This window comes from Cyanistes caeruleus, chromosome 4 (genome assembly GCF_971803275.1).
Source record: "Cyanistes caeruleus chromosome 4, bCyaCae1.hap1.1, whole genome shotgun sequence".
Taxonomy (NCBI): Eukaryota; Metazoa; Chordata; class Aves; order Passeriformes; family Paridae; genus Cyanistes; species Cyanistes caeruleus.
In genome coordinates this window covers 13,346,936-13,367,323 of record NC_141704.1, presented here as the reverse complement: position 1 = coordinate 13,367,323, position 20,388 = coordinate 13,346,936, and the positions used below count along the sequence as shown (strand labels likewise).

At 40.3% G+C, this 20,388-nt stretch overlaps 2 protein-coding genes and 1 long non-coding RNA gene across 20 annotated transcripts in view; 2 read left to right on the top strand and 1 right to left on the bottom strand.

Moving 5' to 3' along the window:
* SRPK2 (SRSF protein kinase 2) overlaps positions 1–2,796 on the top strand; it is a 128,229-nt gene extending 125,433 nt beyond the window's left edge. For all 11 annotated transcript variants that reach the window (XM_086886714.1, XM_086886713.1, XM_086886708.1 and 8 more), the window contains one exon: positions 1,135–2,796. In XM_086886714.1, coding sequence (XP_086742840.1) covers positions 1,135–1,319 — 185 coding nt within the window. In that variant the 3' untranslated portion in view covers positions 1,320–2,796. The remainder of the gene's footprint in view (positions 1–1,134) is intronic.
* Positions 2,797–3,035: 239 nt separating this feature from the next.
* LOC147653434 (uncharacterized) lies at positions 3,036–4,946 on the top strand. Its single transcript, XR_015286131.1, has 2 exons — positions 3,036–3,290; positions 4,164–4,946. It is a non-coding gene; the product is annotated as an uncharacterized LOC147653434 (long non-coding RNA).
* The window catches only part of KMT2E (lysine methyltransferase 2E (inactive)), a 58,184-nt gene continuing 42,349 nt past the window's right edge, over positions 4,554–20,388 (bottom strand). For 6 of the 8 annotated variants that reach the window (XM_023918943.2, XM_023918945.2, XM_023918944.2 and 3 more), the window contains 12 exons: positions 19,480–19,644; positions 18,163–18,471; positions 16,099–16,353; positions 15,786–15,930; positions 14,816–15,069; positions 14,621–14,677; positions 13,171–13,734; positions 9,917–10,218; positions 8,132–8,220; positions 7,917–8,030; positions 7,668–7,759; positions 4,554–6,829 (listed from right to left, as the gene is read on the bottom strand). In XM_023918943.2, coding sequence (XP_023774711.1) covers positions 5,315–6,829; positions 7,668–7,759; positions 7,917–8,030; positions 8,132–8,220; positions 9,917–10,218; positions 13,171–13,734; positions 14,621–14,677; positions 14,816–15,069; positions 15,786–15,930; positions 16,099–16,353; positions 18,163–18,471; positions 19,480–19,644 — 3,861 coding nt within the window. In that variant the 3' untranslated portion in view covers positions 4,554–5,314. The remainder of the gene's footprint in view (positions 6,830–7,667; positions 7,760–7,916; positions 8,031–8,131; positions 8,221–9,916; positions 10,219–13,170; positions 13,735–14,620; positions 14,678–14,815; positions 15,070–15,785; positions 15,931–16,098; positions 16,354–18,162; positions 18,472–19,479; positions 19,645–20,388) is intronic. The other 2 variants (XM_023918947.2, XM_086886707.1) reach the window with 1 other exon arrangement.

Genomic DNA, 20,388 nt, shown 5'->3' with positions numbered 1-20,388 from the left:
CAAGCCTGTTGACTTGTTTGCAAGGTGGGGTCCTATTCTCATCCTCTGCAAGGAGGATTTCAAATGTCAGATTTATACTTTTGGGAGAAGTGGTGCGACTGTAGTGGAATTTCCTGCTACTGCCGTCATGAATGATGAGGGGAAAGCTGCACCACGTGTAAATGAGGGCTATTGAGAGCCTTGATTGCAAAGGCTGTGGGTCTCATGCAAGGTGACACTTCAGTATCACTCCCTCCTGATGGCAGCAGTGAGGGTTCTGCAGCCTGACAGCTGCTCATCCCCCTTGTGCCCACAGCAATCCCTTCACCATGTGCCTCGTGGCACATCTCTTGGCTTTGGGCCTCATTCCTACACAATGGAGGAGCAAGAAACTGTAAGAGTCTTCCCCATCGTGCTGCATGACCCATGGACAGACCTGGATAGTGTTGCTGGTTTGAATGGCAGAATAATTCTCACCTCCTTCCTTTTGGTCTGGGACACATTGCCACGTTGGCAGAAGTTCCCCCTCTTGGGGGAACTCCATTCCTGCAGCTGCCGTCACCACTTGTGTTGGTGATTGGTTGAAGGAGACCTGGGCAGCAGCAGGTGCTTCCCTCCGGAAAGATGTGGATCAGGTTTCCTGGAGTGATTGCCTGGGAGATGGAGCAGAATCTCTGGAGCACCAAACCTCGGCTTGCTTAGGAATGAATCTGCTGCATTGCTGGAGATGCCACATGGCGAGGCAAGGGCCTGTGTTTCTGAGACCTCTATCCTGGAATTGGAGAAGATTCTGTGAAATCTGAGTTCCTTGGCTGATTAGGAAGGAACGGCCCGCAGTGTGGTTTGGCCATGGTGTGAGCATGAGTGTGAATGAGTGCCTGTGTGCACAGGGGAGTGAAGACAGCAGGAAAAATCAATGGAGTCCAGGTGTAACGTACTGATGGCTGTAGGAAGAGTTCTTGGCTTTGACATCGAACATACTCATCTCCTTTGAGGACCTCAAGCAAACTTAGTGTGCGCTGCCCGTCCTAAGCAGTGATTCCCAGCCCGGTCAAGGTGCTGTGAAAGCAGAGTGGGAGGAAAACGAAACAGAGATTAGTCATTGACGTGAATAACGAGGTGTTTTTCTAATGCTGTTAATATTTGTGTTTGCAGGAGAACTCCGACACATTACCAAGTTGAAACCTTGGAGTCTTTTTGATGTGCTTGTGGAGAAGTATGGTTGGCCTCATGAAGATGCTGCACAGTTTACGGATTTCCTGATCCCCATGCTAGAAATGGTCCCAGAGAAACGCGCTTCAGCTGGAGAATGCCTTAGGCATCCGTGGCTGAATTCTTAGCAGAATCTTCCAGCTGTAAAACAAACAAACAAACAAAAAAGCCAGTAACCACTTACCAATGCGTTGGACCTAAATGGTGACTGTCACAAAATCTTTAGCAGGATCACACGTGAGCTGGCTTCAATCCTCAGACCTTTATTTTGCTTGAGGTACTGTTTGACATTTTGCTTTTTGTGCACTGTGTTCTTGGGGAAGGGTAGTCTTTTTGTCCTCAGCTAGTAGTTTACTCACCCACTTTCTTCAGAAAACACTTAACGTGTCTTTAAGCATTGTTTCTTGTGTTGTGTGACATTCAGATGTCAGATTTTTGAACAAAAGAAACTTCCCCCCATGTGTTTTGGCAAGTTTTGTAACTATTTATGAAAAAAAAATATTTTAGCTGATGCATATTATATAATTTACGAGTGTAAGAAATTTATCAAATCAGAACTGAGTTATGGCGAGGAATTGTACAATTTTATCTTCTGGCAAAGGGATGTCATTCTTGTATTATAGAGTATGTAAATGCACCCTGTAAATGTTTATTTCCATTTAAATATGGGATCGGGGACTCAATTTCAGAGTAAAGCGACTAAGTTTTAGAGAGCTTTATAGCAAACCAATTGCATGTAGTGGACTTTAAACCGCTTTAAGGAATTGTGTAAACTTTCTATTCTGTAGCAGTTCCTGTTCATTGGATTTTAAACAAAGTGGCTCTGGTTTACAGGATTTCATTCCCCAAACGGCACTTTAAAGGAAGGCTAGACTTCTTTCTAATAAAGTATGCATTATCATTTAGCACTCCCTTTTAGAACTTTTGCCTATTTTAAGTGCTTTTAAGAAAAGAAAAATAGCAATTTCCCTTACAATGTGATAGTGAAGACATGGTACCATATGGTGTTGCCTTTTTCTAAGCACTGTAAGTTGTACTATACCTTAAGAAAAAGAAAAAAAATTAAAAGTAGAGCATGAGAACCACTCTGTGTAGAATTACTGATCTTTTATAATAAAAGTGTGTGCTTGGCATCAGTTAAGGAAGGATATAGCTGCAGATATTTACAGTGCAGTGGGTAAAATAATCCAAGAAGCAAGATCATGCTCATTCCATTCATAGCTTTACATGTTTCTAAAACAAATTGCACTAGCTTTATTCTTTCCCATCCGTAGACATACGACTGCCCATTGTAAGTTGCACGCAACAATTATGTGTTTCCTAGGAACAAAAGCTGCATAGGCTGAAGCTTATAGGCAATACAGATTTTAGAATGTACAGTACGGAGGTGTGTTTGGGCCTCTTTTAGAAGTCAGTGGGATGAATGTAAGCTTACTCCTGATCTTCATGTAACTACAGTGCCACTTTTTTCTTGACTTTGTCCATATAAAACTTATTCACATGCCTTTGCAATAACTAGATTGTGAGAAGATAGCCCCATGCTGTAACAATAACCAGTTGTTTGAGGTGCTTGCAGTTGTCTAATTAAAGTGTTTTGTTTTTTCAGACAGTGTTGCTGGTCATTGGAATCTTTGCCTAGCCACGCCTCAGCTGCAGGGGTGTTGGAGGGGTGGGAGGTGGGGGCTGGCTTTTCCTGGCCAGAGAAAGGCAGCTTCCCATGTTCATTTATCAAGCACATCACCTGGTGTCAGTCAGAGCAGCCCCACGGGTCCTGTGGCAGGAGGGACTGGGTCGGAGTGGTTTGCTGGGTGAAATGTGACCAAAAAAAGCATCTTTCCTACCAGCTGTTCTGTAACAAGTCCTGTAAACAAGGGAACGATTGTCCCGTCCCAAGGGCTGGGGCAGCCACTCCTCCGGAGAACTGCCAAGGCACCGCAGTGCGAAACACTCTGGTCTGGGGAAACTTGTCCAGTGCTGAGGCCCCACAGCAGTTGGGTTTCAGGACCGTGTGCCTTCACCCTCATCCCTGGGACTGCTTTTAGTGGCTGCGAGGACAACGCTGCTCACAAGGACGATGCCACAGTGGACTCATGCTGGAGGTAAAAATTACATTCAGCTTCACCCCCAGCCCAGCTCTGCAGTGCCTGGTTGCTGCAGCCAGTTACAAATGTGCTCTTGAATACGCAGAAAATGCTGGCACTGGAAGGAAGTGCCTGGGGCAGCCCCAGGCTGGCACAGCTCTGCCCTCTGCCTTGGTGCTGCAGCAGCACTGGGGAGCCCTGCTCAGGCCTTGCTTGTCCTGTTCTGCTCCCTTATACTGCACTAAGACCTTGCCAAGCACAGTTGGGTATTTTACGTTCTCTTGTATTTGAAATGATGTTGTCACTTCCTGGAGGTATGGAAGAGGGACCACCAGATCCGAATGCTGGGCTACACAGGATGATGCACATTTGTTTTCAAAATCAGTGTCTGAGTAACTGCACAGAGGGTGGGTTTTTTCTGCTGTTTTTGACAGTCTAATGCTGTCCTACACTACACATGCTAGTGTAAAATGTGAACTCCAGTGTGTGTTCTGCAGAGGCAGCAGATTCAGGAAAGAATTTCTAGTGTACAATGCTAGTGTATGATTTTAACTAGCAAGATTTTTTAGTAGTTAGAAGCAAATTAGAATTTAAAGTGGCCCCCTTTTTTACATGTTAAAAGAATTACCACTTTTTAGTGGATAGGAGCAGCCATTTCCCCTCCTATGCAGTCTTCCTCGCACTGTCTCTCCTCTCTGGTCTGAGGTGGAGCCACTGAGCACTGTCCAGGTGTGTGAGCAGGACTGACAGCAGTTACTGCTGGAATGGAAGGACGCCCTCACCCATGGCAGAGCACCATCTTCACTGCCGCTTTCAGCAGCAGGAATAAATCACTTCCCTTACAAAAACCCCAAACTGCTACAGTTTGTAACATTCTGTACCCCATTACAGCACCACCCACTCAGCTCCTCCCCTACGTCCCAACTGGAGGGCCTGAGGAGGCAGGAGAGAAGGGAAGAGGAAGGTATTGCAGCAAGCAGCTGCTTCCCTGCTCTGCAACCAAGGCCAGAACACCTTGAGCATAAAAATACCCCTCAGGGTCCCGGACAATCGGTAACCTGAGCCTGGACTCTGCTGTGCTTGGGGTGATCATTCTTCAACCTCGAAACGGAGCAAAGGAAACAATCCCCCTCCTCCAGCCTGTTCCACATCTGTCTGTGCTACAGAAGCGAAGCCACAGCTGGAGACTGCAGAGAAGTGAAGAGCCTCGCAGGGAGCAGGGGAGATCAGAGACTTAAGGCCACTTTCCTGCTGATACAGCACCCTTTCAGGACAAGTAGGTAAAACTGACATAATTGTGATTTATTAACATGAATTAAAATGCCCAACCAGTGCTGCAATGTGACAGTATATTAAAAAAAAATTAAAGATCATATACTGTACTACTTTCACAAAGATCACACTTTTTTTTGCAAAAGACTTATTATATACAATACTATATCAAATGAAAGAAGCTTTAAGCAACTTTACAAGCGAAAGAAATACAGTATTTACAGCACTCGTCTGAGACATTAGAAACAGTCTATACATTAAATTACAATTTCTGCAAATAACTGATGAAACAAAAAGCCATGTCCACACCAAAACTATAAAAATCTGTATTGCATTGTTTCCTATCTCTATGCACACAAAAAACTGTTGACAGAAAATGGAAAAAAAAAATTGTTAGTGCCATCACTTAGCCTGTGTACTTATTTAATTACATATGTATAAAAGTAATATAGAAAACTTTCACTAAATGAATTTAACTGCAACAATAAAATTTTAAACATTATGCAGCATCAAACCTACTGCCAGAAAAAACAGCTGGAATGTCCACTTACAAAATAAAAAGAAATACCTAATACTGGCTTAACAGCATGTTTTTCAGGAATTTTAAAAAGCAAAAAATGGAAAGGATACAATGGAAGAGCACTGGTGTTTGCTTTTATACAAAGTATCATGTACAAGCTTTAAAAAGTACCTTGAATAGGTACATATTAAATATACACAGTTTATATTACAGAACATTTTAAAAATGTTTATAACTAAAAGGATCTGTTTTAATGCCACCCTGACCCATGGTAATTGTTCTGAAAGGTGGGTGGCACCTGTGCTCTGTGAATGGGGATCTGTCCTGGCACGGGCGAGGCCTGCTGCTGCCCTTGCACTCCGTGGGGAAGGGTCACGGAGCCGGGGTGAGGGCAGAACCCGGAAGCAGTAGGTGTTGAAATACTGTTTGGTCCTTGAGGTTGGATGTGAGGACCCTGACCAGGGAGTGGGCAATGAGGTCCTGTGCCAGCAGGCTGATGTTGAGGTCCAGGTCCTAACGTTGTGTGATGTGGGGCTTGTGAGGAATAGGAGGAGACGCTTGTGTGAGCATTGGAAGGGAAATGGGGCGGTCCTTGATGAGATGGGTGGTGTAACCCTTGTGCTGATGCGGGGTGGTGCCCCGAGCCGATAACGCCGGAGGGAGGGGGCGGCGGGGGAGGCGGTGCCGAGTTTACAACGTGCTGGTGTTGTGCTTGCAACCCTTGGTGTCCCGTGGAAGGATGGGGAGATTGGTGGTGGGGGAGAGGACCTGGTGGTGGAGGTGGTGGTGGCAAATGGTGACCAGCAGCTTGAGAATGAATGTGTGATCCAGGAGCCACCGCCATGGCATGAACTGGACCAACAACATGTGCTACAGAGTGCTGCTGATGAGTACTTTGCTGCTGGACAAGGTGGGGTCCTGGAGCAGGGGGTGGTGGAGGAGGAGGAGGAGCAGCAGATGCCGATGCCTGGTGATGAATACTGGGGTTTTGAGAGGGCAAAAAATGCCCTGCAGCGACGTGGTGTCCTGGCACCGTTTGCTGACCCGCAGTGCCAGGAAGTGCTTGGTTTGGTCCAGATGAAAACACAGTCTGTTGGGGTATGCTGCCCTTCAGCTGGCTGTAGCTCTGAAAGTTTCCAGAGGGCTGCTGGCTTTGATAGTAAGTAGAAGAAGGGGGTGGAGGGGGTGGGGGAGGTGGAGCATTGCTGTTCAAATTTTGTTGGTTAAACTGGCTGTAGGAAGCTGAAGATTGTCCTGATGTTGTCTGAGTGAAGAGGGGGCCGCTAGCCTGCGCCTGATTACTGGGCTGGAGGGTCGGTGCTGCCGGGTAGAAGTTTCTGTGTGTTTCCCTCTGGGGTGTTCCAACTTGAGGTGACTGTGGATGATGAGGTCTGTATGGAGATCCCAGCTGCTGTGAGTGAGGCTTTGGTGAAAGGTAACCGTGCTGCACAGGCGGATGAGGGGTAGAAGACTTGGGGGGATTTTCTACATGAGGCGAAGGGGGGCAATGCAGCTTCAAAGGTGCGGAAGGCAACTTCTGTGAATGTGAAAGTTGCTCAGCAGAGCTGCGCAGATGTGACTGAGATGGATGGTTTTTTGAAAGTGCTTGGACGTTGTTTGTCAGCTGTTTCTGTTGCAGCTCAGATTTTGCATTATTCGCACATTCAGTCTCAGGTGCATTAGCTGCAGTTTCCCAGTGCGAATCTGGTTTTGTGGGCGTTTTCCCAAGTGGCTGTGCTGAAACTACAGGACTTGGTGAAGAGGGCTGGAACGAAAAGAAAGGCAGTCAGTGCTCAATGTTCAAATTACTCAACCATGCACACAAAAAACAAACAAAAAAACCATCTCAGAACACTTTCCTCCAATTGAAAAAAAATGCTGAGATGCAGGATATGTATTTGGTGTGAGAATAACACCAGTAACAGAGCAAGCTTAAGACGGCACTATATTTAGCAAGTATATATTAATAATGCTTCTAAGTCAAAAATTACTGAAGTATATTTTAAATTTGTAACAGAAATATGATCATTAGCTCAAAGTCTGAATAGGTTCTTTGTTAAAAGCTTTAGATTTCTGAATCTGACAGAAGTAATTCCAGAGAAGACTACTTACAGAAATAAAGTAATTTTTAGAGTGATTTAAAGCTGGGTAGTGCAGGCAAACATACTAAATATGACAACCTGAATTACTTCATTTAATATAGGTACTACTCATCATCCTTCTCCATATTATCAGAGTCCTGACTGCCAAACCCTGGCAGATCAAGAGCAACCCCCCTGTTAAGGGTAAATCACATGCTGTTGGTTCTGAGTGCCATTTCTTCAGCATTCACACCACAGAACAGTGCAGATACAATCTCTTCTCTGTCTACAGAGTGTAAAATCATAAACATGTACAGCTACTGAAAGCACAGCATATAAACCCACTTTTTAGTGACTACAGACAAATATTCTTGCAGATGTCTACCTATGTTAATTTACTGCACAGTTAGATGAACATGTGTGTATGTCACCAAAGTAGTAAATCCTAGAATTAACATTTTTATAAGTAAATCAGAGATGGATGGAGCTGTTCCTATGCATATTGTGCAAACCCTGCATTACCTTGCTTGCTTTTGATGGACTCTTACAAGTCCTTTGTGAAGTATCTGGGGACGGACACTCAGAAGTTGGCTCTGGATTTTCAGAATCAGGTTCTACAGAAATAAAGCAGAGATAAATATCAAATTGGGAAAAATCAAATCTTTTGCAGAGATCATTAAGCACTTTATGTTTGACTTTAAAAGAGCTATTAAAGCGGTTGTTAGACTATTGAATATGTCAAGTGTCATACAAGGTCATCTGCTTACTGACCTTCAGGAATTTCAGTGAAAGAAGGGACCTTAAGCTGCAACTGGGAAATGAGATTTGAATGAGATGGAGACTGAACATGAGACGGTGAGCATGGCCTACAAGGTGATTCTCCCCCTACAGATGAAGCAGACCCAAACACAGTATTAGAATTATTACAGATTACCATGGGGAAGCTGGTTAGATTTATTTATGTTCAAAAAAATAAAGCAACTCACCACTGTCCTTGTCTTTCCTATGATCACTGAGAAGTAAAGCTCTCTGATAACTTCGTTCTCTCACTTGTTCCACAGAGGTTGATGCAGTCCTGAAAGAAGTCCATTTTAAATTTAAGAGGATGTACTCCCATAGACCATATTTAGGACAACGTATATGCAAATACCAAGTCAGATGAAGTTTACAGTGTTGGCTGCATGTAACAACCAAGTAACTTGTTGTGCATAAGGAATATTATTATTTAAGTGGTTTGTATCTATTTTCTCCCACTTTAAATATAGTGATTTCCTGCAACCTTGTTATGTTAAAAAACTGGCATTTCCTCTTATTAAGGAAGTAGCTGTAGATATGTGGGTTTTTCTTTGTCTAAGCAACTGAAAAGTAAAAAAAAAAAATAAAAAAAATAAAGGTTATAGTTACTGGTTCATAGTCTCAGTTTGCAGAAAACTGTCTTCTTCCAGAACTGGGAAGAATCTGCTCTTTAATAGTGGGGATGCACAGCTATCAGTTGTGTACTACTACAAATCTACTGCTGTTTAAGCTTCTATACTTGAAATGTCAGATAGTGGGTATGCAATGACAGTCACATCTCTCTTATAACCCATTACATCTCTCAATCACAACCTGACCAAGAATATTTTAAGTGACAGCACTCCGCAAAAATATTTCCCTTTCTGGCAAGGACATACGGCATCACTTCACAATACTGCTGCACTGGAATAAGTTTTGGTGCTGCTCTGCAAGGTTAGTGCAAAATCTAAGCAGTAAATTATTCCCTGTTTGGCCTGTTTCCTCAATTTAGTGCAGTAGCTTCTGCACAGTGAACTTAACAGCCCCTTTTCAGTGGAACACTGAAGACTGCACTCAGGTTCTCCCTTCAACGGGCTTTACAAAATCTTCTTTCCTGGAATACTTAGAGCATCTCAGTGGAAGGATGTTCAACTCCTAAGCTCAAAGTTCATCCCCACCAGTTAGGCTTTCACCACAGCATGAAGAACATCTGCCGGATTTATTTTGCCCTAATAATATTCTGGAGACAGTGTCACCACAGTTGACCATCTATTTTAAAGCTACCAAAACTCACTGAAAAATTTGTGCAGTGTTTTACACAGACTGAAGTCACTCTATCTCCTCCCCATCCACACACCACCTCTGCTCAGGATCTGGGGTTGTCTGGAGTATCTGTCATTGCACACTGCCCATATGGTCTGGGAACAAACAAGGGAACCACTGAGCAATCACCAACAATCCTCTTAGTGTCACCATATGCTCCTACCTGAGCATTCAGCCCTGCACAGGGCAATTACACAACAGCAAACATCCCCCACACGCTCCAGCCACATGACTGAAAACCAGACCTCCTAAAGTCTTCCAGAAACCTTTGCTAATCAGTATAGATTATTCTCCTGCTGCACCTTACGCCTTACAGTACTTCTGGAAAGGCTTTGAGATTTAACATGAAAAATTCTCTTCAGCTCAGAAAGCAGTTGATATACAAAGATACAAATGCTCAAACCAATACCTATTTTGCCACTACAAGATAAAAAAGCAGAATTAAAATAGTTTAATAAATATCTTATGGGCAATTCTTCATGTATTTGAATCATTATCAGGTGTCTGCTGTATTTCTGAGGAAAAAGGTAAGACAACTCTACTAAGCTGGAAGAAGGGCTTCCAGTCAGTATTCCACAACAGAAGCCTTAATGAAAAATAGATTTCAACTAGCAAATACTTAGATTTACATAAAAAATTCTTCTGAACTTTAGTCCTGTAGTTTTGTGGCTTACCACTGAACTTCTGGTTCACTCTTCTCACTGGAGGAAGATTCTTTAATTGCACAGTTGTTGCCAGTGTCTTCTGGAGCTGCATTATAAACAGTAGTTGGCAGTGGTAAAGGCAGGCTTGCAGTGTTATCAGTTTGCTCCCCATTTTCACCACTGTTGTTATACCCATCACTAGCACCATTATTACTACTTGTATTTCCTCCACCAGCAGCATGAGGAGATACAGTAACCAGGGGGAAGTTGTCTGTCTTTGAGCCACTTTTTCGAGCTTCACGTTGCCTCTTACGGTATTCTAACAAGGACACCTAAGAGGAAAAAAAACCCCACAAATGGACATTAGAGAGGAAGTTTTAACCATTTTCTTTCTCACAATTTCTATTAAATGCACTACATTTTAGTAAGACGTACCATGTAATTGGTTCTAAAAAAAAAAAGGCAGAGATTATTTGAAGATACTTCACCACATCTACAGTGGAATCTACAGCATACTGAGCTACCAGCAACTGCAAAGGTGGTATTAAGAAAGTGCTTCCGCCAAGATTAGAATTATGTGTTCTGCCTCAGGGAAGAAGCAGATGACAATGACACAGGTCAGCAAAAGGTCCACTGCTGAAGTCATTTTGTTGGCTGTAGTTTCAAGGGACTCTACAGTTTCTCCTGGAACTGGCAGAATTTTACAATTATACTGATCTAGTAAAGCTAATTTCAAGAGATGTCACATCCTGCTCTCAAGACTGACTCCCTTTCATGAGAACCCACTACCCTTCTGCTTCATATATCAAAGGATTCACTAAGCTCTTCAAAGCCTTCTTTTAACACAGAATTTGCAACTTTTCCCTGTTTATTCTGAATTTGTCTTTACTGCACTTTAATCAGTCTCTCTTAAAAACATATTTTTAAGCTAACTCTTAATACAAAAAATAATGACACATGGTTCCTATTTAATGTATTACATACTTAAAATCATTACACCAAAGTTCCACAGAACAGAAACCAGTTTTGGTGGTTACTAAATTGCCTCCACTGAAAAAAATACATGTTCAAATATTTATACCAAGAATCTTCAGAATTTGAAGTATAAAGCTGAAATATTGACCTCCAGAACTACTTTATTTGGTAACTACACTCGTAGTTTGGTAAAAATGACATTTAACTTCTATAAATTTTCTTCTAGTTATCAGCATCCTGCTCTGAACCATACAGCATCCAAACAAACTGAAGTGCAATAATAAAAAAAAAAAAAGATTTTTAACTGGCTTAATCCTCAATAAAGCTGGACATCCATTTCTAGAGAGAGAGAAAAACCGAAGCAGCTGCTCTGCTTGCGGTCCTAAGGGGTTTTGTTTGTTTGCTTTCAAACAGATCTATTACAGACCCATCCATATGTCAGTAAAAACAGTGAAAAATATCTGATTTTGCATAAAGGAATTCAGGTTAAGAACTTGTTTTCAAATAATTTTGTATTATTTCCATATAATGTGACAGAGACCCCCTAAAGAATACTGCTTTAAAGAAAGCTTAAATGTTAAGAGACCCATATAATGTGGCCACATTGTACTGGACTGTATTGATAACAACTTGTGCAATAGTAGGACAAAACACGAGCAAATACCCACAGAAATGTACAAGTATACAAAAACATCCTGCAAAGACCTACCTAAGGATATAGCTATCTTACATGACCCTAGGGAAATGGCTTTTATGAGTCTCTTCAAATTCAAAGTTCCTGAATTCTTACCTTTCCCATCAGATGGGATCCAGCCCACCACCTCTTTTTTAACACTGTCTAAGGTTTCAAATTTCTGTGTGTCCTCAGAAATCCTAACCCCCCTTCTTTCAGGGATAGAGATGCAGTTTTCTCTGGCTGTTTCTTCAGACAGACTTTTAGACGGGAATTCTGAGATGGGGGGGTGTCAGAGGGCAGCCCACCTTTTTTTATTGGAGGATTAGTATAGCATAGCTCTCAACTGTAACAACCTGGAACAATCCTTGCCAGCAACAGAAGTGGGGAGGATTACTGAATTACTAAGTGCTGCTGGGATTTGTGAAGACAAATTTAGGCTTCAGAAAAAGAGGGCCGTCAAGTTACAGGAATTCTAGCTTACATTTTCTTTTCAGGTTTGCCAAAACAGCAGGCTACAGTAACACACGCAAGATCTATCAAATTCTCAGGGTTATGACCAGGTAAGATCAGAGCTCCTACAATATTGCTCCATGTATGTCTCAGCTTGAAGCAAGTAAACAAAAATTCAGTTCTGAAGGAGAACTACTGAAGGAAGATTCCTCACTGCCCCTCAGCAGGATGCCCCAGAGGAGCAGGCATGTACAAGGGGCTTCAATGTGACCAAAAACCCCGAACTCCATTGTGCAGGCATGTACACGTGCAGAAAACCCTCCTCATCACTACTTCCATGAAGAAAATAAATTACACCTTCCAAACACGAAAGATTACTAGAGTGTGTTATGAGACAAAATAGGCAAGCTGGTGCACTGGAGACCACTGCCTTTCATCTTTGTCATTCTTTCTGCAAAGGGAGTCAACCTGGCAGTACAATGCAGTCTTAAGAATTATGCAACGCAACTTCCAATCCTGGTTAGAGTTGCCCATGACTACATCACTATCTATAAGAACTGTTTCGTGAGAATAGCAAATTTAGATTGTGCTTATTTTTCAAACAATATTTTAAAAAACCCAAACAAACAAACCAGAAAAACCACCAAAACCACACAAGCAAAAAAACAACCAAAAAAACCCCAAACCAACCCCCCAAAAGCCAAGTAACAAAAAAACAAATTAAGCCAAGAAAAATATTTCTTGGAGCTAAGTATTTCTGTGCAGTTCTGACTTTAAAGTCTGAATAGCATACATCTGTTGTTGCAATTTCTTGCAGTGATTTGTAACAGATATTCACAGTATATGGCCTCTATGATCTAGTATATATTCTGTATAATGGAATACTCTAACACCAGGTGGCATAAGCAACCATTTTCAAACCTGAAAAGCAATTATTTATTGGGCAATTCATGTAAGACCCATATGAAAAAGAATTTGTGTCTTTTATGTTGGAGAAATAAATTTACTAATAGTTTTATGCAGCTTTTCTCTTTGCCCTTCATTACTTCTGAATGTCTACTTATACTGTAGTATGTAAAATATGAGCCAACAGTTGGTTTTTATTACACTGGGGTTCTTTCTGTTATAGAAATATCATTAGCAAACAACGGAAGACAGACCAAATGATTCTTAAAGCTATAACCTTTTTCTTTTGTGGAGGGTTCTGGGGTGTGCAATTTCCATCCATTAAATTGTCGTTATTGACAGTCCTTCCAAAGCCAGGTGCAATTCCATCTTCTGAAGTACAAAAAACAGATGCTTCCATGAACATGCCTCTTGCATCATCTTGAATCAGGCACTTTGACTCGCTTATTCTGAATCCACCTCCTACCTCCAACTGATGTGAAGGGGTCAAGTCCCTCAAATTAGAATTCATTGAGAAATTTACACCTGTCCTGTCAGGACTTTTTACCCAGGAAGAGTAAATTGTGCCCCGTCCACAATGAGCAGTTTCTAATTGGCTGTTTGAATCAGTCCTATCATGTGTGGGGGCTTCCAGGTTTTTATGCAGCGCACTTTGCTCAATTACTTCGAGTCCCAGCTGGAGGTCTGACACAGATTCCATTTCTCCAGTGCACTGCCGTGTGACATCAGTCCTATTCCTTGGACTAGAATATCCAATAGTCTTTATTTCTTGCAGGCCCATTTCTGTCAGGTTGGAATTTCTGAAAGAATTCAGTGCTAGAATAGATGCTCTGTCATAACCCTGCATGAAGAAAAAACATATAAATATTTTTTCACACTCCATCAAACTTGCAACTGTTTCACATTCACATGCACCTTCAAGTGGTATTAAAGGCCTTCCAGTACCACAAACTGATCTGTTTTTAAGAAACAATTAGTTCTACTATTTCCACGTATTAGATTAAAGCTTTTTAATAAAATGTACATTAACCAAAGTAAAAACACGCATTAAGCACCAGGTTTTATTAATGACTGGCAGAGGAAGGGGAGGAGCTTCAAAGGGAGCAAGTCCCAGGCCAGGAAGCTAGAAAGCACCTACTTCAACATAAAAGCAATCCTCCTCAGTGTCAAGACACTTATTTCAAAGAGGGAGAAGGAAGGAGAAGTTTTTCCAAATTTCAGGATGAAGCCCCATGGCAAGACACATGCATCCTACAGCTGGGAGTACCCAGGCATACGTTCCAATAGCACTAGCTCTTCAACTAATCCACCACCTATGCTTACTTTCTACTTTGCTCTTTCACTTGGAGCACAACTGGGGTCAACAAAAACAATCAAGAAATGCTGGTAACAAGGAGAAGTGTTAATCTGAATCTAACACAGCCTGGAAAGCAAAGTGTTCTCTTTCTGTTACCATCTAGAAATTGCAGTAGTTACTCCTTTCTGTTACAGGAGCTGATCCTGACCCCAATCAGGATTTTTAAGTGATACAGAGAGAAACCAGTTTAAAATAGAGAATATAATAGGTAAAGTGGAAATATAAAGCAGTAAGCAAGTAAAACCTATGGGGAAGTTACCCTTTAAATTCCCAGAAACTTGTAATGGTTGGTGAAAAGCATTCACTAAGAACAGAGCAGCCATTCAGGTGAAATTGAGATACCATTCACAGGTTTTGCAAATTTCCTTACCTCTTGACTGTAAGCTCGCCTTTTTATTTCTGGGGAACTGTCAGGTGAGGAAATATTCTAAATAAACAAGAAGAAATTTCAAGTCAATTTACTTTTTGGCCTAGAGAAATACACCCCCCCCATTTTCTAGCAGGAGTACAAATACTGATTTACACTGAAATATCTGAATGCTCTAAAATTTAGTACAGATCTCACCTCAAAGTGCATGGTATTTCCATGTATACATGGAGTTACAGGAGTAACTGGTGAATATACGGGTTTGTAACCATTTCGACAAGCTTCATCTTCTGTTTTTACCCTCGGAGGAGTAGCAAACAACGATGGTTCGGAGGCAGTGATGTCAGCATGGGTTGGTGTGGCATAGGGAGAAGGAGTAGGTGTGGAGGTTTCTGAGAAAGCAGACTCCAAGAGCTGATACAGTCTTCGTTTTTTTAGTGGTGTGGTTAGATCTATGTGTTAAAATTAGAAAAAGTTACAAGACTTCCAGACTTAACAATCACCTACAGTTGCTTAAGTACTTTATGTAATGAAATTGTGAATTCCAAATTAAAGAACTCTAAGATTAAAAAAGTCTCTGAAGGGCAGAAGGCTTCCTGAGAGATGAACTTTTAACAGCCTACAGGCTTCCTGAAAAATAAACTCTTAACAGCCTACAGATACATCAGTAACTGTGTGCTAGGATGCCTGGAAGAACTGTCTGTATCTCCAGAGAAGGTAATGTCAACTTCCATCCATTTTTAAGACCGTTCAGCTAAAAGGTGGTTTCAGTGCGCTCTGATTTTCTATTATGCTTACACGATTACACAGCTTTTTCACCTGCGTGCTACACTGGCCTACTGAGTTTTAAGTATAAGATAATATACAGAAAGTATAGAAAATTAAATTCATAACCTGACTTCTTAATACTAATACCAAAACCATTAGTTTTTTGTTGACTGTAAATGCCAAGAAATATAATGGCTTCTTATCTAATATACACTGAAGGGGGAAAAACTCCACCATGCAACTAAGCATTTCTTTCAAAGAAAGTATCAGGAAAACATGCAAATATGCCTGGAATTTTCATCAATTCATGACTTTAATAAACACAGTGCTCCACTAACAGCTACTTCAACATATTGGTTGAATACATTGGTTATGTAGTATATTTACAAAAACTTCACACCTGTTAAGGAACAGCTGTCATTCAGTAATAAAGGACTTTTATGTTCACCATTGATGGCTGGACTTCTAGATCTCTCTTGTGATGGTGAATTAAATCTATCAATTGTTGTTGAATTTTCTTCTTCCAGAGCCTGCTTCAACCAACGCTGTAATACAAGAAGTTCCAGTTAGTGACTTACAACTTCCATTATGAACATTTCAAAATGTGTGACATGACTGGTTTTCCAGACAGCCTTCTTTCTGCCTGACTTACACTAGTAAATAAAGACTTCTTTTTAATTGATATAGAACACCACAATGCAGGGAAGCATTACCTTCTTACAAGAGCCAGTAATGTTTTCCACAGGTTCTTTTTTCCTCCTCTTTTCTGAAAGGAATGGAGAAGTAAAACGGATATAGTGCTTTGGAGTTGAATATACATGTGGACTGTAAGCGAGACCAGGTAAAGAATTCAGCTGAGTAGCCAGAACTTCAGGGTCGGTGGTTATGCGTAGAGGCCTTTCTGGTAGAGTGTCTGTAGGCTTCCCTGCTTTATCACTCTTTTCACTTAACCATTCACTAACCAAGTGCTGAAGAGAGAAAAAAAAAATGAAAAAAGTTTTGTGAGTGTGCTTACCAGTGGCTTTAATAAAGTGTTTAGTTCAATTATTCATCTAGTCAGCTATTACACAACCAGAAACAGCTTGTTTCCAGGCTCCAAGTTTAAGAATACCTGGCAAGAACGAGGTCAGTTGTAGAGAAATCACAGGGAAAGCAGAAGAAACCAGTACAGATTTGCTTACATACCAGTTAGTGGGAGGGATGGGGGTATTTAGCCCCATGCATTTTTTGTTTTTTCCTGTTGTGGACTACACTTAGTTCTTCAGCATTTAGTTCTCACTGAACATTACAATACAAGTGCCCAGATCAACATTTAAGTATTCAGGATGTCAATTTAGTAACAGAATTCTAAAACATAATCTAAACTCGTGCCCAAGCACCCAGGCTGAAGAGAAGTAGTGTAACATTAACAGAGCAAAGTTAAAGAAACCCCTCATCAGATTTCCATTCTGTCAGGACTGTGCCTCAGTCAGCATGTCAGGCAGCTGCCTTGAACACTGTTCAAATGTAATAGTAAATGTGTAGTTTAATACAGAGACACACTGGTCTAAAAAGGCTATTATTTCCTACCTAGTTCAGTGCTTTTAAAAAATATGCCAGTAGATTTTTAGTTTCTATTAACAGATAAACTAACCTCCTAGATTTTAGAGTGATTCAAAATTAAGGACATGCAACATTAAATGATACATTAATATAATATTAAGGCTTTAACACAAATTATTATATTTTATTTTGTCTTTTAAAAGCCCATTTTTATTTAATTAATTTTTAAAGCAACACTTTCTCTGCACTTAGGGTACACTGGGTGCAATGGAGAGATATTTACCCGAAGCCTGAATTTTACTGCACTTTTTTGCTTTTTCACAGTATTAAGCATCTTCCTTCTTTTCTGATATGCAACAGGCAAGAAAGGAAGAAAGGCTCTAGTGTTCCCTGTCACAAGTATGTAACAGTGATGCAAATAGGCGGTGTTACACGGATGACTCAGGTACCTTTTGGGAAAAAAAATTCTAAATTATGTTTGGGGATTCAAGATAAAAAACATCTTGAAATTATTATTTTTCTTTTGACAAGAAGTTTTGACCTATGACTTCCTCCCCCTTTCCCTCCACTCACAAATACTTTTTAATGCATTCTGTGAATTTCAAAGCAGAAAGCCATACTGCTTTAGTTGCACTTGCAGAGTTAAGATTTTTGAGTATCTTTTAATATTGGGACACTTAATACAAGTTTTTTGCAATGCAGTCCAATGGAAAGAAATTTAAAGATGAAGCATTAAAGAGTAAAGAATTTTCCCGGCAGACATGCACATACACATTTGTAATGTTTTGATCCATTCACTTCAGAAAAGACAGCTGAGAAGTATCATAAGTTAGTGATTTCCTTGGAAATTGTTTGTCATCAGAAGCATACAATAAACAAAGAAAAGAAAGGCAACTTTGATTTCCTTAGGTTTTTCTTCAAATTCAGCTTTAATTATGTTTTGGTTATGCATATTATTTCAATCCATTTAGAAAGCCCGTTCTGAAAATATTTTGTTTCAAAATTGCTCTGAAGATGTATTTTGGAAGTCTTAAATCCAAACTAACTTCCACTAAACGATGTTACAAGTATTTTAATCTATTACCAGTGAGTGGCTATACAATGGTAATTTTACAAAAAAATGTATAAATATTTTTTGAAAAAGCATACATGCAGTTGCATACTGATGAAGCAGCCTATGATTTTTTAAAAACTCTGTTAAGGTCCACCTTCTCCCTATCCCTCAGGAGACTTACCTTCTTTGTTTTTGGATACTTAGTAGGGCATTTACTAAGTGCTGGAGCTTCTGTTTCAGTAACCATTTCTGTAACAACAGTTTCTGTTTCAGGCTCAGCTACCAGTGCTGCGTTCTCAGTTTCGTTATGCTGTGAAGTAACTTCCACATCAGGAGAGGAGGGCTGGATATCTGAACACATGCTGACGGTCCTGTGTCGCCTGCGCTGCTGTCCAATGTGAGTTCTACTCCGGGAGAAGCTTTTTCTCTGTTTCGCTCTATTAACTTTGGCTGGGGTAGGCTTGGTGGCAGTTTCTTCTTTTGCCGGTTCCTGGGACAAGACAGAAATCTAGTAAACAGATCTCATACACATTTAGAGCTACTTATCTTTCTTGGGAAAAAAGAAAAAAATAGTCGGTTCCCTCTTCTTTTACATGTCCAAAAAGTCTTAATTTCATTTCTATTGTCAGAACTACAATACTTCTCTCCTTCTTGAAGGCAAATGTCAGGATTTCCTGTACTTTCCTCCCATCCTCCCAAGCATGTGCTGTATCATCAGCAGTACTCACACACAACTCATCACTGGTCAGATCATGACAGATTTGTGTAAGTACTGACATTCATTCATCCCTAAGTTAGAAATTATGCTTGTATCATGAAGTCTTTCAGTCCAATATTCTTTCTGCAATTCATAGCTTACTAGGTTGTTTAACTTTGTCACAAAAGATACTTAAGAGAATGCTGACACATAGCTCAGGGAAATAACCTGGACTGAGAATTACTGTATGAGTATTTGCAAACTAAGAAGCATCCATTAACAACAGAATTAAAAACCGTTTATAAAATAGTAAGGATCATCTGCAAGAACTCAGAAAAAAAAAGACTTTACTAACTAATTTCCTTTAAAATAACAGAAAGATTATAGTACTCTGTATTCCTGAAAAACCCACTGAAGAAACAAATTGTTCTCCATTGGTTACAGAGGGTGCCTAAAGAGAGCCACATCTTGTGGCTGAAGTCAACACTGATAAATGCTTCTATCCCGAACTTCAAAGACAGACTGAATTACACAGCTGGTGTGTGTGTTTGTGCGCATGCATGTTTGCAAAAAGTCATGTAACTGAAATTTTCTTCATTAAAGAAATCTACATGTATCTTACCTGGAAAAAAAATTCAGGAGCTAGTAAAACGTCAAAGAACCATACAGTTTTTGTTACATATATTTGAGTTCAGAGGAAAAAGTAAAAATTTCATACATCTTAACATGCAGCTCACCATGTAAATTGACAAAATATGCAATATTAAAAGCCATCTTTAAAATAAAGCTCCAGGTAACTACCTGAATAAATTCAGCATCATTGAGAATCTGTGCTTCCTTGCATTCTGATTTAACCTCCGTTTTTGCTGTGCTTATTCTTTCCAAAGCCTGTTCTCTTCTTTTTTCTCTTTTTTCTAGTCTGGCAAAAGCTTGCAGGATAGCTTCCATTTTCCGTTCTTCTCTTGTCTGATGAATTTAACAATAATCACAATCAGTTCTAGTCATAATCTTTCATATATATATATATATTTATACACATAAAAATATGTAATTACTCTGTCTCTTGTATTTTCGTAAGTACTTCAAAACCTGTTCAATGTATGTCTGACATGAAGATCAGCAGAAGCTCAGATTAAAAGGACATGTTACAATCACTGGAAATACTAGACTTCTGAAGCAAGGCTTGCATCCATACCAGCCTGACAAACAAGGGAATCCTGCTTTGAATTTAAGAACTTGCGTAATTTTTAAATACTTAACAAAAAAAAGAGCACATTTTAAGTTGCTACTTTTATTAGCACTGTTCCACCAAAATCTGAAAATCAGGATTTCTGAGACTTTTTATTCAAGTAGGGAATTCAAATAAAATAGGGGAAAATCTTGATTCACAATGCTATCTATAAAAATAGCCATTACAAATAACAAGTAATAACAAAGAGCAAATAATTAGATCTAAAACAGGCACTGCAGAAATAATCTAAAGACACTAAAAAATTATATACAACTGAAGATAAAAGCAGATTTTTGTCAGAATGCAGTGATGAACCCAGATGAACTGTTCTCAAATAGCAAGCCTTGCATTTTAAGGGTAAGTTCACGTAAGGATCTGACTTTGCACATGCGCAGATTGTACAAGCCCACAAAAAGGCAGCAATTAGCATGGGAAGAGCAGGTGTCACTAAGCCTTAATGATGCCTTTTAGGCAGCTAC